Source organism: Asterias amurensis, chromosome 17 (assembly GCF_032118995.1).
Source record: "Asterias amurensis chromosome 17, ASM3211899v1".
In the NCBI taxonomy this organism is placed as follows: domain Eukaryota; kingdom Metazoa; phylum Echinodermata; class Asteroidea; order Forcipulatida; family Asteriidae; genus Asterias; species Asterias amurensis.
In genome coordinates, this window is record NC_092664.1 from 1,639,955 (window position 1) to 1,661,657 (window position 21,703).

General features: G+C 39.0%; 2 protein-coding genes across 9 annotated transcripts in view; one reads left to right on the forward strand and one right to left on the reverse strand.

The window, feature by feature from the left end:
• Window positions 1-1,541: 1,541 nt before the first annotated feature.
• LOC139949471 (uncharacterized) lies at window positions 1,542-8,999 on the reverse strand. Its single transcript, XM_071947822.1, has 2 exons — window positions 8,880-8,999; window positions 1,542-3,583 (listed from the first exon to the last, which is right to left on the reverse strand). The coding sequence occupies exon 2, from the start codon at window positions 3,539-3,541 to the stop codon at window positions 1,544-1,546; it is 1,998 nt and encodes a 665-aa protein (XP_071803923.1). The 5' UTR covers window positions 3,542-3,583; window positions 8,880-8,999; the 3' UTR covers window positions 1,542-1,543.
• A 542-nt stretch (window positions 9,000-9,541) lies between these two features.
• LOC139949557 (uncharacterized) overlaps window positions 9,542-21,703 on the forward strand; it is a 47,702-nt gene continuing 35,540 nt past the window's right edge. For 5 of the 8 annotated variants that reach the window (XM_071947942.1, XM_071947937.1, XM_071947941.1 and 2 more), the window contains exons 1-2: window positions 9,542-9,627; window positions 20,193-21,289. In XM_071947942.1, the coding sequence (XP_071804043.1) occupies window positions 20,350-21,289 (940 nt within the window). In that variant the 5' untranslated portion in view covers window positions 9,542-9,627; window positions 20,193-20,349. Of the gene's footprint in view, window positions 9,628-12,058; window positions 12,721-15,063; window positions 15,148-20,192; window positions 21,290-21,703 lie in introns of those variants that run through there. The other 3 variants (XM_071947945.1, XM_071947938.1, XM_071947939.1) reach the window with 3 other exon arrangements.

Below are 21,703 nucleotides of genomic sequence, written 5' to 3' on the forward strand. Positions count from 1 at the left end.
TAAGAGTCCCAAAGATTAATGACTAGCCACCTTGGTTGTAGAATTAGACACCTATTACACCTTATGAAATTTTCTTTCAGTACGTTATGAACTTTTTGATGTGTTCTCATTTTGCAAATTTAACTTAAAAAGCTGACATTCTATTAACGAAATAAAGTGCAAATATTTGAAATATAAATATCAACAGAAAGTGCTTGCGAAGATTTATTCGTTTTGTCCAACTTGTGCTTTTAATATAATTCTTGTTTCTTTTTAATATTCTGTGTCACCATAGGTTTATGTGTTTTAACGCTACATAAGAAGTGTGGATCTGAGAACAAAAAATTTCCCCCATACTGTGCGGACTTGGAAACATTATGTGGAATTACACGAGTCCACTTAGTGTTTTTCACAATTTTGAAGAATAGGACTTTCCAGGGAAGGTCCACAGAGTGACTGCAACATGGAGCCCTAATTGTTTACCATTGCTTTCTGAATAGCAGTTGTGACAAATTTAAATAATAATTATTTCCCTAAAAACAAACCTAATCTGTTTGATTTATGTTTGGCTTTCCACTAAGTTTAGGTTCATTTATATAATTTACTCTTTTGATCATTTCCTTGGTTGGTTCTTTTTATAACCTAGGATTGTCAATTGTGATTCCAAACATCTTTTTCACCAACGTTCAAGTATTATTCAGATCATGCATAGACAAGAACAAACTTAAAGGTGCATATTGGTTGTATGCTTCCCCGAATTACCAAATTACTTGAAAAATGACGCAATTTGTTTGTTTGTTTTAGCTAAATGATTCTTAAACTGTATGGCATTGAATTCACCTGACATAGAAGTCACAAGCCCAAACAGCGATATATGAAGACCTATCATTGGCTTTTCGATGTGTGGGGCATGTACATGTCTGCACATTTCTTTTGTTTTACCTCAGCTATGGCAGACAATGCAAGGCGCATCAAATTGAACATGAATACACAGTTCTTTGATAAATCAATTGATGGTTAAACTCTTTTTAGGGTCTATGTACTTTTTTTGTAACACAAAACACAATGCCCACAGATTTACATTAAGCTTACACAGTTTGAAGATAACGATAGTAGAAAGCTTCCCTTAAAATATTACTTACTGAGGTGCTGTAGTAATAAAACATAAAACTATGTCACAAAAATAATTTTCGTCTCGGTTTTAGCATGTAAAAACGTATAATTAACCAGCATTGGCATGTTATGGTACCATAACTGGTTATACGTTTTTACATGCTAAAATAATTTACGTCTGTCTGAGACGAACTTTTTTTTGTGACTTGTTTTACTCAGTTGTCAAAAAACTACAGCACCTCAGTATGTAATATTTGAATGGAAGCTTTCTACTATCATTATCTTGAAACCGTGTAAGTTTAATGTAAATCTGTGGACATTTAGAAAAAGTACCTGAATCCTTTAAAACCCAAGTTACATGCATAATAAGCCATGCTCTTATACGTACGCACAATATAGTATGATTAACATCTTGAGGTACATAAACTATTTATGTTCACAAAAGTGTTAGTTAGATCTCTTGTTCATAGATCTCAAGACAGTCTTCTGCAGCCACTACCAAGTCCCCGCTTGAAGTAGAAGTCATGCCATACATGTAACGAGAACCTACAGCAATACAACCAATGTACTTGCCATCAGAACTGAATTGCTGTATTTCAATTGTTGCAGGAGTGGTGGATAGTTTACATGTACGTACAGCAACGTAAATGCTGCCATCCCTTGCACAGACTACACCAGTTGGTTTCCATTTTTCTTTATCTGCTAGATCAATCAGATCTACTGTAAAAACGACACTGCCATTGTAGTTCACTGATATTAACCTGGATTTCTCCCAGTTTGTGTAGATGAGGCGCTGGTTGTACATTGTCATATACCCAGTAATACCCGGAGCAAGGAGTTTTATGATGAAGGATCCATCTGGGTTATGAAGGGTGATCTCCTCTCTGCACATGTAACCAACTGCAATAAGATTGTTTTCATCTACAGCAAGGCAGGTTGGGTCATTGTTGATTCTTCCGCCGGGTAAGAACTGCCCCATAAGCCTTTGCTTCTTACTGAAGATCTTGACATATGTTGTTCTTTGCTTGTCAATAACAATAAGATGGTCATCTTTGTTCACGACAGCAAGGATTGGATTAGCTAGACCAATCAAGTTAAGTTTTTTCAAGGTATCTACAGAATATGGAGTGAAAGTTATCAACTGATTTTTGGCCGTATCCACTGCAACAATGTGGTTGTTAGAGAATGTTGCGATACTCTGTTTACAGCTGAATCTTTTATTCGTTGGTCCAAGTATGACTTCTTTCAGTTTCCATTTTGGATAAAAAGTTGTGGATCTTGTTGATGCGTTATCCTTGTCCTGTTGCACCATTTCTTCTAGTACAATTCTTCCAAGTGACTGTTCATTTTCCTCAAAGTCTAAGTAGCCCAATGCATTGGGCATATTCTCAGGTTTTAAGTCCGTTAACTCATTGAGGTTATGAAGGATTTTCTGCTTCAGGGAAAGAATTTCATGCTGGCTCCCTTGGGTCATGAGGCGATGTACTTCATTCAATTTGTACTCCGCATTTTTCAACTGCCTTTTATTTGTTTTTTGAGCAGCATCAAATACCTTGGCTTTGTCCTGGTAGGTTTTGTCTGCCTCTTGCTTCAGTTTCCTCTCGTCCTTTTTGACTTTTTGCTCCATTTCCTTTATCTTGGCAAACTCCTTCTCTGCCCGTTTGGAAATTTTATCGTTTGTCTGATTAAGCAACGAGTACATTTTCTTCTGGGATTTATCTGCGTCTTTGATGACTTTCGTCAGATCTGTCATGTTCTGCTTAACTTTCCAAACAAGAATGCCCACCTCTTGTTTGCAGGTTTCTATTGCCTCAGGAAGGTCAACCAGCGAATGCTCTTTGCTTCCATGGCCAAGAATGCTGCAGGTTGTGCATTTCAACTCTTGACATGTCTCACAGTAGATGTTGAGACTCTGGTCTGTGTGCCTCTTGCACTTTGGAACATACTCCCTGATTTTACTCTTGTAGATGACTTTCCCAGATTGAAACTGAGCCAGAGTGAAGATTTGATGGGATTTCATAAGAGTCATGCGGGTATGTTGTGCTTGGCATTCAGGACAGAGGAAATGATCACATTGCATACATCTTGAAACAGCCTTCTCTTTGTCATCATCACAGGCTTGGCATTTGATACTTGAACTTTGACCTCTTATAACCTGTTCATCAAATGCAAACTCATCCATAGCAGCACTTAATTTAAGGTCTTCGAGTAGACCAGCTACACCCTCTACAGTCAGGCTGGTCTGGCGTCTGCACAAGGGACATGATAGCTTAGATTTCTTTGGATTAACTTGACTTTTTTGGAGTTCACAGAGGCATTTGTAGCAGAAACTGTGCATGCAGTCAAGTACTCTTGGGTCTGTGTAGCGGTCAGAGCATATTGGGCATTCAAATTGATCTTCAGATGCTGTGTTTATCATTGATTGATTGGTAATACCACTCGTAGCCATCTTGATGATACTGCTGTACAATTTGTTTATCTTCTTGAATCCCTGAAATGTGGACAAGAAAAAACTTTTTTTAACACAATGATGTTACATTTTCATCAGGGATAAAGAATATTTTTGTGTGTGACCCATCTACACCAATCGGTGGGAAAGTTCCTGAGTTTTGTGAAAAAAATCACAGGCATAATATTACTTGGGTGAGAATACAACCTGGGCTAGTGCACCTCTAAATCTCAACAGTATGGTAAAAGAGGTGGCCTCAATTATTATGAGCTGTATATAGTTATCCAGTGCCCCCATTACCCAATTATATCCATGGGTAGTGCCACATGCATCAATTAAAGCACAGCCCCCTCCCTATTTTGAAGATGAAAATATGAGACTACAAGGCCTGAGTTCTTTAAACAATAAAAAATGAATTGTACAATTTGCTTGAAAAGTTAGAGAAAAGTGGTTGAGAGTACACCACTCATCTTATATACCGCCCTCTATTGACAATGTATAATCATGCATCTCATGTACTAAAGCATTACTTGGACTGAAACATGACCCAAAGAGTTCTCAAACAATTCAAGTAGTCATTGCCTCTTTCCTTTGAGTAATGAACCCATAACAGTGGTCATAAATTAAGTAATTGCACCACAGATTGACAGAGCCTCTAGAATGGAAAATTTCCCCGAGGCCCTTGATTGTTTTGAGAGGGCGGCCCCATCCATATATACTCCTCCTACCTAGAACCGTATAAAACCAAAGTACTACCTGGTAGAGCAAGGATGAGGTTCATTCCGCCATTTATCCTCTTCGTGTGGAGACTATAGCGGAACGAACCTCATACAGTTCTAGGAGCACCCGTCCCCGACCCATAAAATGGCTTTGCGATCGAATGATTGATTGCTTATCCTACCCTAACTCTGCTTCTCAGATGGGCCTCAGAAAACAAACACCACTTTAGTTACATACCCAAAATTCCGGAAAAGTTTCCGTATGGCGCCACCACTTTTTCATTTGATATGAAATAATATAGTATTGAGCGGTCCTTGACTGAGCGCCTGACAGCAGCCACTCAAATCAGCTCTGTGTTTGTTTGCTAATTTCTTAGTATATTGCTCAATTTGTGTTCTTATTTTTATACAACTGGATTTGTTACTACACCTGGAATCTACAGGACCTTGTCTGTGTATCCTGGAGTCATCTGAATTGTGAAAATAGTGTTTTTCTGTTGGAATTTTTCACTGTCTCAGTTGAGAATTCTGGTGTATAAAGCTTACACACACTTAGGTGGCTGCATCCTGTGCAGTCATCCACCTAGTCCATGGACATTGTTCGCCCATCTGGGGACAATGGAGGTAAGTATCCTTTTCATTCTCTCTCTGCTTGCTAGACCATTGTACTGTACTGACTCATCTGTGGTCAGCTTTGTTCCATCAGCATCAATTGTGTCTGATGCTTACATTCTGCCAAAGACACATCTAGGGTTCATCCAGCGTCGTAAATATCTGAAATGCCCTATTTCTTACTATGACAACTCCCCAGCCACTTTTCATTTGGAAATTGTGATTTTTGGTGACATTGCTGTAAATCCCGGCCCTGAAGGTGTCAATAACTCAAACTCAGCAGAAGCTAGTCCAAACTCTGCAAATTCCTACTCACGAAACAAGCTTCTCAGTCTCCGTTATGCCCCATCCACACGTGCTACAACTCTGCTGCCTTCCTGTACATTATCATTACAGAACCTTGGCCTTTTTGTAAATCCCAGCACTGTTTACCGACCTACACATCGTGGTAAAAAAGCTGGTCGCCGTAGAACTGTTCATAAACCCCCCGTACCCGAAGTTACACTCCCATCTGTTCCAGTACCAGTGACTCCAGCCAAATCTCAACTCAGCCTTTGTGTTATAAACACACAGTCCATCTGTAACAAGTATGACGATTTTGCTGATTTTGTTCTGCAAAAAGATCTGGACCTTGTTGCCGTTTCAGAAACATGGCTGAGACCAGACGACAACTTAACATGTCGTCAGTGTACCCCTGCAGGCTACTACTTTCATCACATCCCAAGACCTCACAAGACTGGTGGAGGAGTTGCAATACTGTACAGATCTACTTTATCCGTCTCTGTGAAAAGTAATGACGTCCAGTACACAACTTTTGAATCTCTTCATGCTGAAGTTTCCGGAAACTCTAAATCTGTTCGCCTTGTCATTGTATACAGACCTGAAAGAGATTCAAACGGCCAACATGTGACTTTCTCAAGTTTTCTAAGGGAGTTTGAGAATTTGATTTTGGAATATCTGCTTCACCCATCGGAAATCATCATCACAGGCGACTTTAACATTCATGTTGATGACATCCACAACACCAATGCAAACCAGTTTAAGCATCTACTTCAGGCTTTTGGTCTTACCCAGCATATCAAGGAGCCGACTCATCATCTCGGTCATTGCCTAGACCTTGTCATAACTCGTGAAATCTCCCCACCAATTGTCTCAAACTTTGTTATTCTACCTGGATTATCAGACCATTATGCAGTCATGTGTAACTTGAGTCTGTGCAAGCCCAAAGTCCCGACCTTTACTATAAAGAGCCGACAATGGAAACATGTGAATCCTACCGAAGTGTTCCGCGACATAGGCTCCCATTTAGCAAATCTAGAAGTTGATCACGACTGCTTGGATTCCTATGTCAGCCAATATGAGAGCACAGTCAGTGACATCTTGGATAAATACGCACCTTGGAAAACGAGATCAGTCAAGGTCCGAACTGAAGTCTCCTGGTTCAATGATGATATTCGTACAGCGAGAAAGATCTGTCGTCAACTGGAGCGGAAGTGGCGGAAAAATGGCAAATTGGCAATTCAACGACAAGAATATCGCAACCAATGTAAAGTAGTTAGGAATTTGATCAACCAGGCAAAGATCATCCATTATTCATCTCAAGTACAAGAATCCTCAGGAGATCAAAAGAAGCTTTTCAAGATAATTGGTAAGTTGTTGCTCAAACCCAAAACCCCTGTCCTTCCATCCACTTACAATGACCAGAACTTAGCAAATGAGTTCCAGAAATTCTTTGTCACCAAGATTTCAACCATCCGCTCATCATTTTCATCAGTCCCTTACAACGTGCCGCAGACATTGCCACAACTTCAACCAGAGTGTAGACTATCTGTGTTTGAGCCTGCGACTGTTGCTGAGATTCAAAGGGTTATTATGAAATCTCCTTCAAAATCCTGTGAGCTGGATCCAGTGTCAACATCCATGATAAAGCAAAACATCGATATTTTTGTACCCTACATCACTAAGCTTGTAAACGAATCCCTCAGTTCCGGTTGTTTCCCCGATAGCCTCAAAGTTTCCTACATCAGGCCGCTCATCAAGAAACCAAACCTGGACAAGGAGATATTCAAAAACTACAGACCGGTTGCAAACTTAAAATATCTTGGAAAAGTCATCGAACGAGTAGTTTCATCACGTATTTCTCATCACATTCATACTTTCAACCTGTCCGACGTGTTCCAGTCAGCATACAAGCCTTTCCATGGGACCGAGGCTGCACTAGTCCGTGTGAGCAACGATATTCTCTCTGCAATGGACAATGGTAACCTAACAGCACTAGTCCTGCTAGACTTGAGTGCTGCTTTTGACACTGTCGATCACAACATCCTTCTCTCTCGGCTCCAGAATCACCTTGGCATAGAGGACACAGCCCTAGCATGGTGCAAATCGTATCTCTACAATAGAACTCAGCATGTATGTATTGGCACCGCGATATCCGACCCTGTTGTTTTGAACTACTCTGTGCCACAGGGGTCGGTACTCGGCCCGCAGTGGTTTACGCTATACACTTTACCGATTCGTGACATCATCCTGAAATTTAATCTGAATTACCATGTGTACGCAGACGACACTCAGCTATACATCACGTTTAAATCTTCTCAAGAAAACGCCAATGCATCTATTGCAAGACTTGAGAAATGCATCCAAGAGATTCGACGTTGGACACAACAAAACTTCCTGAAGTTAAATGATGATAAGACAGAGTTCCTTCTATTTGGGTCACGTCAACAGTTAACTAAGGTTTCAGTGCCATACATCTCCATCGGTGATGCTCGGATAGCTCCCTCGCTGAAAGCTCGGAACTTAGGTGTTATTTTTGATTCATCGATGACACTTCAGCCACACATCAACAACATTGTTCGTTTATCATCATATCACATCAGGAATATAGGTAAGATTCGCAAGTACTTGGACAAAAGTGCCACTGAAAAGGTCATTCACGCATTTGTTACTTCTCGTCTTGACAACGGCAATGCTCTTCTCTACAGTCTTCCTAACAACCAGATTTCCCGACTTCAACGGCTCCAAAATACTGCTGCCCGCATTGTGACACTGTCTAGAAAATCCTGTTCTATCACCCCCATTCTGAAACAACTACACTGGCTCCCTATCTCTCAACGAATCATCTTCAAGCTGATGCTCATTGTCCACAAAGCTCTTAATGGCAAGGCTCCCCACTATATTTCTGAACTGCTTCAAGTTTACACTCCATCAAGGAATCTTCGATCAAGTTCTATGCTTCTCCTCATTGAACCCAAGTCTCGACACTCATGGGGTGACAGGTCTTTTTCTTCAGCCGCGCCACGCATCTGGAACTCTCTACCACTTAATCTTCGATCTTGTCTTTGTACTGCAAAATTCAAGTCTCTTCTCAAAACTTATCTTATGTCACAGGTTTTCAATGACTAATTTTGTTGTGTCTGTTTTTTCTTTGTGTTGTGTTTTGTTTTTGTTTTGTTTTTGGTTTTACTGCGCCTTGAACACCCAGCAGGGTGGATATGTGCGCATTACAAGTCTTATTATTATTATTATTGTATCCAATTTACCTCAATGAGATATCCCTTTTTGTAAAAATGAGTGAAAAAGTGGTGGCGCCATACGGAAAGTTATCCAAAATTCCACTAAGCACTAGCTCACACTCCAGTCAAAGTAGCTGTCAGTGTCAGACTAATTTAAACAGGAATATTAAACTCAATTGTTTTATTGTCACACATATACATATACAGTGAAATTCTGTTCGGCTTGCGAGTCTGAAAATATTCAAAATTACACACAAAAATACAGAAAACCCAAACCACATAGGCAAACAAGTTACAACACAAAAAATAACACTATAAATAACACTACAGACAACAATACGCTAGCTATCATTTTGTCATTGATGTTTATTAAATTATTCAATATCTCGGCTGTACAATGTTGCAGCATGGAGGTAGAAATAGCCTCCATGGTTGCAGTTAGACTCAAACTAAATACAGATGAATCATTATTAATATTTATAGGCCTACCTGACTTTATGTGGAACAAACATCCACTCACTGTTGGTCTTGCATTGATACTTTATCTAATTTACCATACACACACGGACGAAGTACCAACGTAAAACTGTACAGATGTCCGTGTACCTCATTTCTCATCGACTGATGTAAAATTCCCAGATCTATTTATAGACATTGGTTTGTTTTTGGTTTGGGGGGGGGGAAGTAGATCAGTGCATGCGTTTAGCATGCACCGTCGATAATATTTTACAAAAAATATATAAGAAATACAATACAAATTACTAATATTATGATGAGGTTGGTTGAAAAGGTAGGTTCTAAGGTTTTTATCTTGAAGATTTCAGAAGGTGATGAGTTCATGTATTTTGTTCCATATTCCTACTACACTACAGTACTATAAAACGTTCAGTCTGTCATTCATTTCAACTTCATTAATTGATTAATGTAATATTTAAAAAGTTACTCCATATCCCTTCTCATTTATCTGATTATTGCTATGACTGAGGCACCTGTAAATTTGTTTGCCCCGCCCCTTTACGTGCGATCAAGTTTTGTAAATAACACGAAACAGTCGTCAGGTGTGCGGTGTGTTTCGGCTACATGTACATGTGCATGCATGTACATGCACGTACATGCATGCGTACATGACATACCACACTGCAGCAGCAGAGTGCACATCTGCACGACTCATTATGGAGTTGACAACTTAGCAACTTGTTGTGATGTGAGGGACGAGTAATTTGACCATAATTCAATGGTAAGAAACCGTGTAAACATTTTAACCAAATGTTGTAATTCCCATCTGGAAACTTATTAGCTTATTGATTGGTCTGTCATAATCTTATTATATCGATACTTACCTAGTTAGTTGCAAAGTAAAAGGGAGGAGAGGAGGATTACGTTGCCGCAACTGCCGTATCACAATCTAGGGTGACTGACCACTGTCGGGTGTTGTTGGTTAAGGAAACGTTAAACGTTTTAAACATGTTTATTTTAAAACAATCATGGAGGAGGTAAAATAGTTCAAACTCATTTATTTAACTTTGAGCATGGTGAGTGATAGTTGCGATAACGTAACCCTCCTCAAAGACAACAAAGCCGTCGTCGGCAGGAGGGTTAGTTATCGCAACTAGCCTTACTAGCTAGGTGAGTGACCACGCATGACAGCAGCAATATAAGGCTATTCGCAATTGCAGCTGCGCATACTCATACTGTTACAGGTGACAACGCAATTTGTTAAATCTCCCGCAGCTGCAATTGCGAAGAGGCTTATGTATAGGAAAAATGTTACGACCTCGCCACCAATTTCTGGCCACATACAGCAATTTTGACCATTGTTTATGAAGGTTATTTTTCTCTTTTTTTTCTCTGGATGTATATTTGCGGTAACCCTTCTTCTCAGGTAAAAAAAAAGTTCAGTGGTTTTGGAGTTAATTAAGGGCAGATACTGGGTCTAAAGCAGCAACAAAATTTTCTACAGGACGTTGACGCATAATTTCCATAAGTCATCAACAAGTGACCATTTATCACAATTGTCGCAGGTAGATCCAGCGTAGCACTTGTGGTGTAGCACTAGTGTAGCAGTGTTGAGCAGAAATGTTACAGGGCGCTGCTCTCCTTAAAAACAAATTTTGACATCATGATTCTGTCCATGTGTAGTTACTCTATATCAGATAGCTGAGTTTAGTTCACGTTGAGCATGGAGCTAGCTCCATGGTGTTCTGACTGTGTATTATTAAGTATGGGATGCGTTTTCGCGTTCGTAACCAATACTACGTACTAAGTTGTACTACACTTGCCATAATGGCAAGTCCAACCGAAACCGCGAAAAAACACTCCCCTACTACCTTCAACTGCAGGTGTCAATTATTTTTTTAAAGGAATAGGGGCCTACACTGTACACTTCTCTATGGTCAGATGCTCATGATGGTCGATTGTAGACCTGAGTTCTAATCCTTCTAAAATGCAGATGAAACACAAATAGTGTACACCCATCATTGCGATAATCCTAACCCTCCCCGGCGACCATCGGAAGGATGGAAGGTTACGATTAAAAAGACATTTTTTAAATCAACCTCAATTTTCCATAACTTACGGAATGTAAAGATGAGGCACTCTGAATGTTTGTGAGAGTAGAACAATTCTTCTTGCGAATGGAAAGGGGTTTGTTATTGTTTTTGAAATAAATAAATAAAACTATTGGCTATTACTTTTTTAATTACATGTTTGCGATTCATCAAGATTTACCTGTTGACCCTTTGAACACTACACCATTTATTTGTTACAAATTCCATTTAACAGTTGGCCCATGTGTAAACATGTACTTCACAATGACCTGGTTACCAGCATGTAAGAGCCTTCAAAGCTTTAGAGGTCAAGAAAGTACTTGTGTAGTGAACAAAGTCACACTTCACTCAGTAAACTTTGACTTGACATTTGTTACCTTTTTTAAAAAGCACAAAAAAACTGCATAAAAAATAATTGACTCTTATTGTTAGGGGTCACATTTTATAATCAAATTGTATCAAGAGACCTGCGTTTTTTGGCGGAGTAGTCTAGTACGAAAGACTAGATTCAAGCTCTGAGCCCAACTCATATAGTACAAAAAGTAGCAAAGCATAACAAAATTACGCTTACAAGAATTTAAGGTTACCAGCTAAACTAACATGTCACAAGTACATTTTTTTACTGGTATCCTGCTCATTTCTGCTTACAGCAGAAAATTGTTTAATCGCAATATTCTCTGCTTATAAGGGAGGTCTTTGAAATTTGTCTCTGGTGTTCAGTGCCAGAGTCAGCGATTGGATTAGAGTTCAGGTCATACAATTAATTCATCATCAGCAAGAACAAGACACTAGGGTTTGACCAAGTAGGGATGTGTTTTAGCCATTGTTACCAATTTGTTTCGGTCAATTGCCACTGCTCAACCATTGCCAAGCTCAACCAAAATAGTTATTACGACTGCGGAAACTGTGGCATGTGACATGGCTTGCAGCAGATTGTGCCAAATCACTTTGCGAAGCCTTGTAAATGTGTACAACGTGCCATCAAACAAATATTTGTAATTGGTCTCATAATCAAACATAGCTTAGCATACCTGCTGTAAAAATAATGTTTGCTTTGATAGTGTGATTAAGCGTTATGATTAGGCTTAAACCTGCTATATGCAGTCACCATGGATACAAATAAAGTGGCCATCGACAGTCCAGGGATCAAGTGCTTGTATTGTGGCTACTCTACATCTCTCAACACTTCTGGGATCTTTTAACAGTTGACAAAGCTTTATTGTCAGGATTGTCAAGGGCTCTTGAGTTTTGTTTGGTGGTGTCCTCTACTGTGTTGGCAGTATAAGGAACCTTGTACTGTCCTTTCTCTATGCTTGAACATTGTATCTTTCTGCTGTTTGTATATTTGGATTATCCCAGGACTTCCCCTAGCCCAAAGCTTCTGTGTTACTAGGTGCACGTACAATGGTTGTATTCAATTGGACAATACTGGAATCTTCAAAAAAAGTAGTGCTTGGCACAATGGACAACACTATGCACAATGTGCAGAATAGTGCTTTCCAGTATTGGGACTGAACAGTTATGTTTATGTGACGATTCTTCCTCCATGGTTAGTCCATCATTGAAATCCTGCAGTTAATGTGTAAACCAGTCATTAATGTCAACAATCCGTGTGGATATGGTTGTTGTTTGCAGACATTCCTAAGCTCACTCAATGTTGTAACATAGAACGCCAGACAACCAGACAGACAGTTTGGTGCGGAATGGATGCTATTGGATGCTTTTACAGTATATGGTTGCACATGTTGTAGAAATGTAGACAACTTTCGTCCTTAAACTCTGCGGTAGGTACATACTTACAAACAGTACATTATATTTATAAACATTGTTTTCGTCAGTTCTTATTGTCACTATATATGCACCATGCAATACATAGTGCAAAAGCAAACACAAGAACTGTACTAAAATGGAGTAGCAGACATTTTCTTTTACAGTACAACGTAGATCATTAGTAACGATTTTGTTTTCAGAAGTAATTATGTAATTGTATTTTAAGTGACCAAAGTTGTATTGACCAATTTCACAACATGGAGTGCCACTTCACATGCCTACCCTGTCTGCCATTTTGTAACTTTACAAAAAGGAATGGAGTCCCAAATGGCAGAAACTGCGGACAGGTATTTTGCTGTACCCATTGAAATTTGATACAAAGCATTACTTCATGCACTGCAGCAACACAGTGCACTACTGACTGTTGAAAAAATATCTATAAAATCAAGTTAGCTAGAATGTTTGTGTAAAAACAAAAAAGTTCACCTCATCAACAGAAAAATGTGATACAGTAAATGTACTGATAGTTGGATTTACAGGTAATAAAATAAAACCATTCATTTTTGTTTTACCCATTAAATACATGTACACCGATGTGTGTTAGTGTTTACTCAGTACTTTTCCAAGTTCACAGTGCTAACAGACACAACACACATTGGTGTACATGGGTAAAACAAAATGGATATTCTTTTTCCTCGGTGAAAATTTAACATCTATTGAAATAAAACTAGAAAAACAATACAGGATGTCTTCAAATGTTAAAATGCATCCTCTATTCCTGCAAAATGGCTCTGATTCGCCATTGATTACACAGCCAATATTTAATTAAAATCACAAAATGTTTGAACAGCTTTTTTAATTAAGAAGAAGCAGGAATGAAGGACATTGTGTGAGTGTGAGTCCATATTGGCTGTATGAGGTCCAATAAGGGTTAATTAGATCACGGTGTGTTTACTGGTAACTAGGGGAGTCATGAAGTACCTAGTGGTTATTGAATCAAGAGTTGGATATGAGATGTTTCACGTCAGCATTTGGACGTTGGGTTTAGTTTGCTGACAGACTGAGCAAAGTCATCTATTACTAGACTGCAGTCACTATTTGGGAATTTGCACACAGTCTTGTGGTAAGTCTTGTATTAAGGCACTGGACACTATTGGTAATTACTCAAAATAATTATTAGCATTAAACCTTACTTGATAACGAATACTGGGGAGAGGTTGATAGTATAAAACACTGTGAGAAACGGCTCCCTCTGAAATATCGTAGTTTTTGAGAAAGAGCTGTAATTTCTCACGCAAATAATGAAGCCTTTTAGTATGAGTGACTCTGAAAGCACACAAAATAATGCAACTAGGTTTTTCTTTTCCTTTAATTATTCTCTTGCAAATTTGATGATCAATTGAGGCAAATTTATTATTTTATGCTTTAAACAAAAGTTTCTAACACACCAAGTGAAAATACTGGTGTGTGACAATTACCAAAGGTGTCCAGTGCCTTTAAATGCAGTGTCACCTTCATTGAAAATCATTCACTACATTCACTACAAGACATTGCAGTTACTCTTGCTCTGCAACCCTGTATACAATTTACAGAAACTATAGTTGGAGTGTAATTCAGTTCTACTGTAGCAACGGAATCATTATTTCAGGTCTTATCCAAAACTGTTTACAAAATATTACTCTGCTTGTTTGTTAGCTGTAGAGAACGGACCAACACTTTACAGTATTTACTGTATTTGTTCACTCTGCTGGTTGGTCACAAATCCAATGATTGATTTTTTTATCCCTATGGATGATCCCTCCATTAGAAATGAACAAAAACCCTCATCAAGTCAAGCCATAAAACTGCTGTTATGTGTGCACTCAAGCTCCCTATTTGGTGTGTTTCGAAACTGTTAACTCATTTAAGCAATGTGTCTTCGCTCTGATGCCTAATGACAAAAAGCTGCAGAGTCTAAATCACCATTTGGTATTAGCTGTCAGTTATTGACCGAGTTGTTCACACGTACACAAGCACCAGAAAGAATCAATACGGCCTTTCAATTTAACGTTAACGGCAAAAAGAGACCAGAGAAAAAGTGAGAATATTAAGTGCACAACCAGTACTCTTAACGCTAACGGCAAAAAGAGACCAGAAAAAAAAGTAAGAATAAGTATTGTTATCATACTGTACGTACACGTACCTGAGAGATAGAACTTGCAGGGTCTTTGGAAGTCAATGGAGGGACATTACATCTACATGTCTTGTGGAAGAACATAAGAAATGTTTGCAGTTTTCAATTGAATACAGTGTATGAAGTGCATGTTGTGTACATCAAAGGATATTTTTGTGGCTGTTTGTTTTATTCATGGTAGCTGTTTTCAACAAGTTTCTAATGCAAGTCATCACTACCTAATGGGGTGCATTTTGAATGGATTGATGCTTACGCGGCCCAGTTTTTGGTAAGGTTGTTATTGCAATGTGCATATTACTAGCTCTTTTTAATGTTTGTGGTGGTACACTCTTCTACTGGTGGCTTGCTTTTAAAGGAGTCACTTAAAATAGTTTCCTATTTGAATTTTAAGACAATCGAATTGAAAAACAGGGTTGTCCCTGTGCTGAATTGGAAGTGACACGAAGTTGTAATTGACCAATTCACAACATGGAGTGCACTTTACGCGCCTACCCTGTCGGCCATTTTGTATCTTTACAAAAAGGTATCGAGTCCCAAATGGCGGAAACTGTTGACAGGCATTTTGCTGTACCCTTTGAAATTTTTTCAAATTTCCCGGAAGAGTATTAAATAAGGGAAATAGCAAATTTAACAAATGTTTTTGAAATTGAACGCACTACAAACTGAAATTGACCTTGGAGCCCCTGTGTTTGAGTGTAAAGTTTACATTCAAACATATCCCATATGGCAATTTTAGAACTGCCTTTTAGAATCTACATATGAAAACGGTTGAATATGTACAAATGTGTATCATTTATGTGTATTACCCTAGCCTATAGACTCCATGTTATAAATTAATCAATCAGTCAATAATAAGTTGTTAAAGATTACATGTACAGGGAGACCAGAACAATACTCCACAAAACAAAACAGAACTATAGTAATAATTAATAATTGACTAAAATTGATTTAGGGGACTCTGTTGGTATTGTGTGCATAATGTGTGCATTGCCATAATGTATGTTAGCCCTGTAAATGTGATCAGTGCAGTTCATTGATTTGAATTTTTGTGATTTACAGTATTAAACGCTTAGGCCTATAATAACATACATGTATTGGGTAGAGTTTTCTCCAAAACTATATTTTAACATAAACTTTCAACTTGGTCCTTTATACTTTATGGCATAATAATCAGTACTTGCATTAGAATTTTCCAATGACAAATTACAGAGACCCCTCAATATTATTTTCAAATGTAGGTTTACTCATAATTTCAAGACAATAGGTTTTTCTGAGCTTTCTGGTTAGAACTGGTTTTAGAATGCATAGACGTACGGTAAAAATGTACCTAAAAATGATGAATTTTATTGACTGAACAAAGCGAGAAACGACTCCCTCTGAAATAGCATAGATTTTGAGAAAGGGCTAATTGATCACTAATATAATAAGGCATTAAAGCATTACTTCATGCACTGCAGCAACAAGAGTGCATTTACTGACTTTTGAAAACATCTATAAAATCAAGTTAGCTAGAATGTTCGTGTAAAAACAAAAAAGTTCACCTCATCAACAGAAAAATGTGATACAGTAAATGTACTGATAGTTGGATTTACAGGTAATAAATTTTATTGACTGAACAAAGCGAGAAACGACTCCCTCTGAAATAGCATAGATTTTGAGAAAGGGGTAATTGATCACTAATATAATAAAAGACTTCAAGCCAGTCTTTTATTCCTATCTGAAGCACACAAATTCGTCCAACAAGGGTGTTTTTTTTTCTCTCATCATTTTCTCGCAACTTTGACGAGTTCAAATTTTCATGGGCCTGTTATTTTATGCTTATGTTGGGATACACCAAGTGAGAAGACTGGTCTTTGCAATTACCAAACGTGTACCTTCCCTTTAACAAGTAAGCAGTAAGCAGTAAGCAGAGCTATGAAACTGGACCCTATCATACATAGTAGGTGTTCTTGTAAATGAAAGTCAAATTTGTTGTTATATATGAACATCTCAAGATTCAATTGTGATAAAGGTTTTTCAAAATGATAACTTTGTATTAATCCAGTCCGTCAACTTTCCATTGCATACTGACTTTGTGTTGTATCTCTGTTACCAGTGTGGGGTCATCTGTTCGTTTATAATATAACCCAGTCATGAGTTCAAAGTGACCTTACTTTGATCCTTTCCCAAACTCTACCTTCTCATTATACGGTTGTTATGGTAGCCAAGAACACTGTTTACAGACAGAATATCACATTTTGTAACATAGAATATAGTGCTGAACTGATTGATGTGCCATTGTGGTATGACCACCATGCTCCTTCATTACAAACAGCTGTGGTTGTGTTTTTGCATGTTTTGTACTGCGTGTTATTTTGTCCTTTTCGTGAGCGAGAAACATTACTATTAAAAAAAAAAATTTGAATCTGGCAAAGTCAGTCTCATGTTACACAAATTAACAATTGATTGGTTGTGTATTTTTTTCAATGAAATGAATTATAGGATGATATAGATGTTACATTTGCATCGGGATAAAGAATATTTTGCCCATACACCGATGTGTGTTAGCACTGTATACTCAGTACTTTCCCGAGTCCTGTGAAAACAAATCACAGGCATATTGCATGTACTCAGGTGGGATTCAAACCCACAACCTTTGCAATTGTGTTTTACCAACTAGACCACTGAGACTGCCCGGTACCAAGAGGCAGTTCGAATCCTATTTTTTAGCAGCGGGTACTGCAACAACTTTTAAATAGATGGAAATTTGCATCGGCGATAAAGAATATTAATTTTGGTTTAACCCATGATACATCAATGTGTGTTAGTACTGTAATGCTGATTGAATTGTCCACACTGTTTGGTCATAGAGTTATTGGGCTACAATCAGCCCTAGGGCAACCCTAGAAGCAACAATACACCCCTGTCCCTGTACTTCAGTAGACCTAATCCATCTTCTATAGGGATTAACTCATAATCCCATGACTAAATATGCACTTCTAGAGCTCCACAGTTATATGCTAAGCCTGTATTGGGATTAATTCTGACAATACATCTAACCATGGAGATGTGCTGTAACAGTTTTTAGAAGTACTCCTAAGTGCAAGAGATGGCTGAGTTAATGTTTTATCTTTGGTCCTTGCTTTAGACGTGATTCAATGTCTGTCGCGGTGATATCGTTCCGACTCTCTCCGCGATTCCTGCGCCACTGGCAGTGGGTGCGTTTGATTAGCTTCCCTGGGTCGACCCCGGTCTGCCCCTGGTACGTTCGAATAGCTTTGACGTCATTCCAGGGGCTCACCCTGGTCAGCCCCAAGTGTCCTGTTTGTGGAACGACTCACTTGGGGCTGGCCTTAGGTGCATGACGTCACCACGAGAGGGTGAGTGTGATCGTTCAGTTAGCTCTTGTCAGGGGCACACCCGGATGAGCACCGCGGGGTCGACCCGGGGAAGCTGATCGAACGCACTCAGTATTCTCGTGAGACTGCTGGCTCCCCGCGAGACTACTGCTCTAGAAGTCGGCAGCCAGCAGCTTCGTGCCAGAACAGTTTTTGATTGCGGAGACCTGAATCATTTTGCTATCCACCACGACTCGACTATTTCACCTCGACTAAGCTTGGGCGATACCACGATATTATCAAATATCGCGATACTAATTTGGAAACAATTTCGATATCAGATCGATTTGGTTTTAATCGAAATATCGATATATCACGATATATCGCGATGTCGATTAAGTATCGCAATATCGCGATGTATTTCCTAGCTGAGACATCTTGTACCCCATAGGTTTGGAGTAAAACCAGAAGAATAGGTCATTAGAACACCTCTCTTATGCTATGACTGTCTCTTCTACAACTTTCAATGGGAGTTTGAAGACTGACGATGTCAAATTTAATTAATCGCGATTATATCGAATATCGCGATATATTGTCAGCGATATCGCCCAAGCTTAACCACGACAGACCATTAACAACTTGTCCACAAGTCTAGTCCTTGCTCTATTTATGTAAGTACTGTAGATGGCATTATGGATCTAGGTCGGAAAACAGTAAATCAGCAACATGGTTCACTTCTTATAGTTTTTATATGTGACCTTTTGAAGAAGGAGCCAGGCAAGAATCTTATAACACTGTTTCACTAATCTGTTCTACAGGCTTTTCTAACAGCCTATAATTGGTGTTACTAAGCAGCCCTTACCACTTGCTGACATAATATCAACAAATGGTTTTCCATAATGATAATTAGTTTCTTGACATCACTCAGTAACTACTTTTTGTCCAAAGAGCAAAGAGTAGAATAAATCTACCCTGTACATGTACGTCAAGGAAAACTGTCATTTGTATGAAAAATTGATTGCAATTTAAAACAGGAAATGTAGTAGAATAATAAATTGGTTTGACGACTTCCCGCCTTGCACGCCTCCACCGTGATTGGTTTCCGGCAATGATTGAAACCACTCAGACAGCAAGCTGCAATAAGTGGCTTCTCAATGCCTCTATTGAATTCCATCAGTGTGGGGTCATCTGCCAATGCCTTCAGGGTATGTTGGATCCCTGTGGAGTATTAACCATTACAATGGTGACAGTAGGAGTTGCTTGGACACAACGCAACAATGGTTACAGCAACTTGGGGACTCCTGATTGTGTCAACTGTTGCACTTTGTATTAGACTCCGTCATTGTGCAAACTTGTTTTACACAGGCTATTGGCCATTAAGATTTGGTTTTTCCCTTTTATTTAATTAGTTTACTGTTTGTGCCTTCTCTCTTTTAAAAGAGAAAGTGCTTGTTTATTGGCAATTCACACAGTTAGAAAACAGAAATATTACTAGTTATGTAGGCATTGTTGTAGTGTCAAGTGTTCCAAATTGAATACAAACATACATACATCCTACATACCACATAGTTTGTAGAGCGCCACTACGTCAAGAACGCATCGCATTAGGTTGGGTATAGAAAATGTTTGACACACTTCTTGAGTGTTTGTAGAGAGTCAGGTTCCCTGATTGGGGTGGTGAGTATATTCCAGGTGTGTAGAGCAAAATGAGAGGATGTGTGACTTGAGTTTGAGGAAATCGTTTGGCAGTTGCTCCGAGGTTTTTTTCCTATACTTTTAGAATATAGTTTGTTTCGGGTTTTTCTTTTACTTTTTATTATGATGTATTGCACATACATTTGAATGTGTTCAATACAAATAATGAATGTTTATGAGTGCACTGGTGTGAATGTTTTCATAAAGTTGAAAGATAAAATGTTCTTTTTGCCCAGTTGAATGGAACAATGCCGTACATTACATAATATGAATAATTTATTTCTTCTTCTTTTTAACACAGCACCAAACTGGCGATTTGGACTTGGCTCGCTTAGAAGAAGAGATGAAGTCCATAACACGCATGAACAACTCAACAAAAGATGAAGTCTGCTGCCCTCGTTTGTCTGTTTGGTTACTACACAGCTTTGCTAATGCGGAGGTGACGTCGTTACTAGTCAATGAAAGCATCTAGAACAGGGAAAGCGTCTAGAAAGAGACGGACGACAATGGAGGGGTCAGTTACTTCAGGTTCTGGGGTAGGAGATGAGGGAGTCAACGCAACTTCCTTATCACCTTCTCCAGGTCAATATCAGGCTTCACAACACGCCCAGGTGCACCCACCAAAGAAGCCTGTCATTAATCATTCCACCCAGTTGTACCCATCAAAGGATTCATACAGCAATTCCACCGAAGTACATCCATCAGATCAGCCACCAGTCAGCAATGCCACCCGGGTGCACCCAACGGAACCTCATTGCATTGTACCCAGTTCAACCCATGGGCACCCAAGTCACCCTGCCAATTCAGAGCACCCAAACATTGCTACCCAATCATTACCAAATGGTAAACATGACAAGCCCATTTCACGGCACCGCTCCATTTCAAAACACTCATCCAAAAAATCGTCCAAAAAGTCATCCAAAACTAAAAGCACCACAACGATCTCCAGGGTCTCTGGTGCACAACCACCCACTACAGAAACTCACCAAACATCCCACAAAGATCCAGATGAGACACTCAGGATAAAGGAAGCCTCAACATCCACAAACTCATCTCATCTAGAAGACTCAACCACTCATGAACAATCATCCCCAAATGATGCAGCGCTCACAACTATGCCTAACGTATCACCAACTCACATGGCTTCTCCTACTCACAGGCCTGGGTCATCATCATCACAGTTCTCCCCAAGCAAGGAGAGACATTTGCGCAGGTTTATCAACGCTAATATGTCCCATGGTGAGGAGAATGGGGAGGATGTGGGGACAGAGGGACAGAAGGAAAGGATGAGGTTGATGATGAAGAGTAATGGGAGCCAGATGCAAGCCATAATGGAGCAGGAGATACAGAGGTTGTCTCGACAGAAGAGAGAATTAGTCATGAGAGATAGGGTTGTAGGTGAGTAATCAAAGAGGTATGGTACACAAACTACACGCATCGTTGTAAGGGTAAAACCAAAATTAAAATTCTTTATCCCTGATGCAAATTTAACATCTATTAAATACTAATTTTGATGACACAAATTTGCAACGAAAGATTGAGAAAAGTTGAAATGTGCTCAACTTCTTTGAAGCATTCGCAGCAAAACAGCCATGTGACTTCAAAATTTGTATCGCATTCGCATTAATTGGAAGTATGAACCGGATTCATATAAGAACTTTGTCCCCTGCTCCTATTCTAAATTAATAAATGTCCCACTTTGGTAAGTGCAAGCTCCCCACATCACATCAACAACTGGGATTTTTATCAAACAAATTCAATATCCCATTAGCAGATTGGTGAAAAATCCAAAGTACATAATTCTGTTTACAC

Coding starts and splice junctions, on each gene's coding strand:
- LOC139949471 (XM_071947822.1), bottom strand. CDS start 3,541: ATGGCTACGAGTGGTATTACCAATCAATCAATGATAAACACAGCATCT.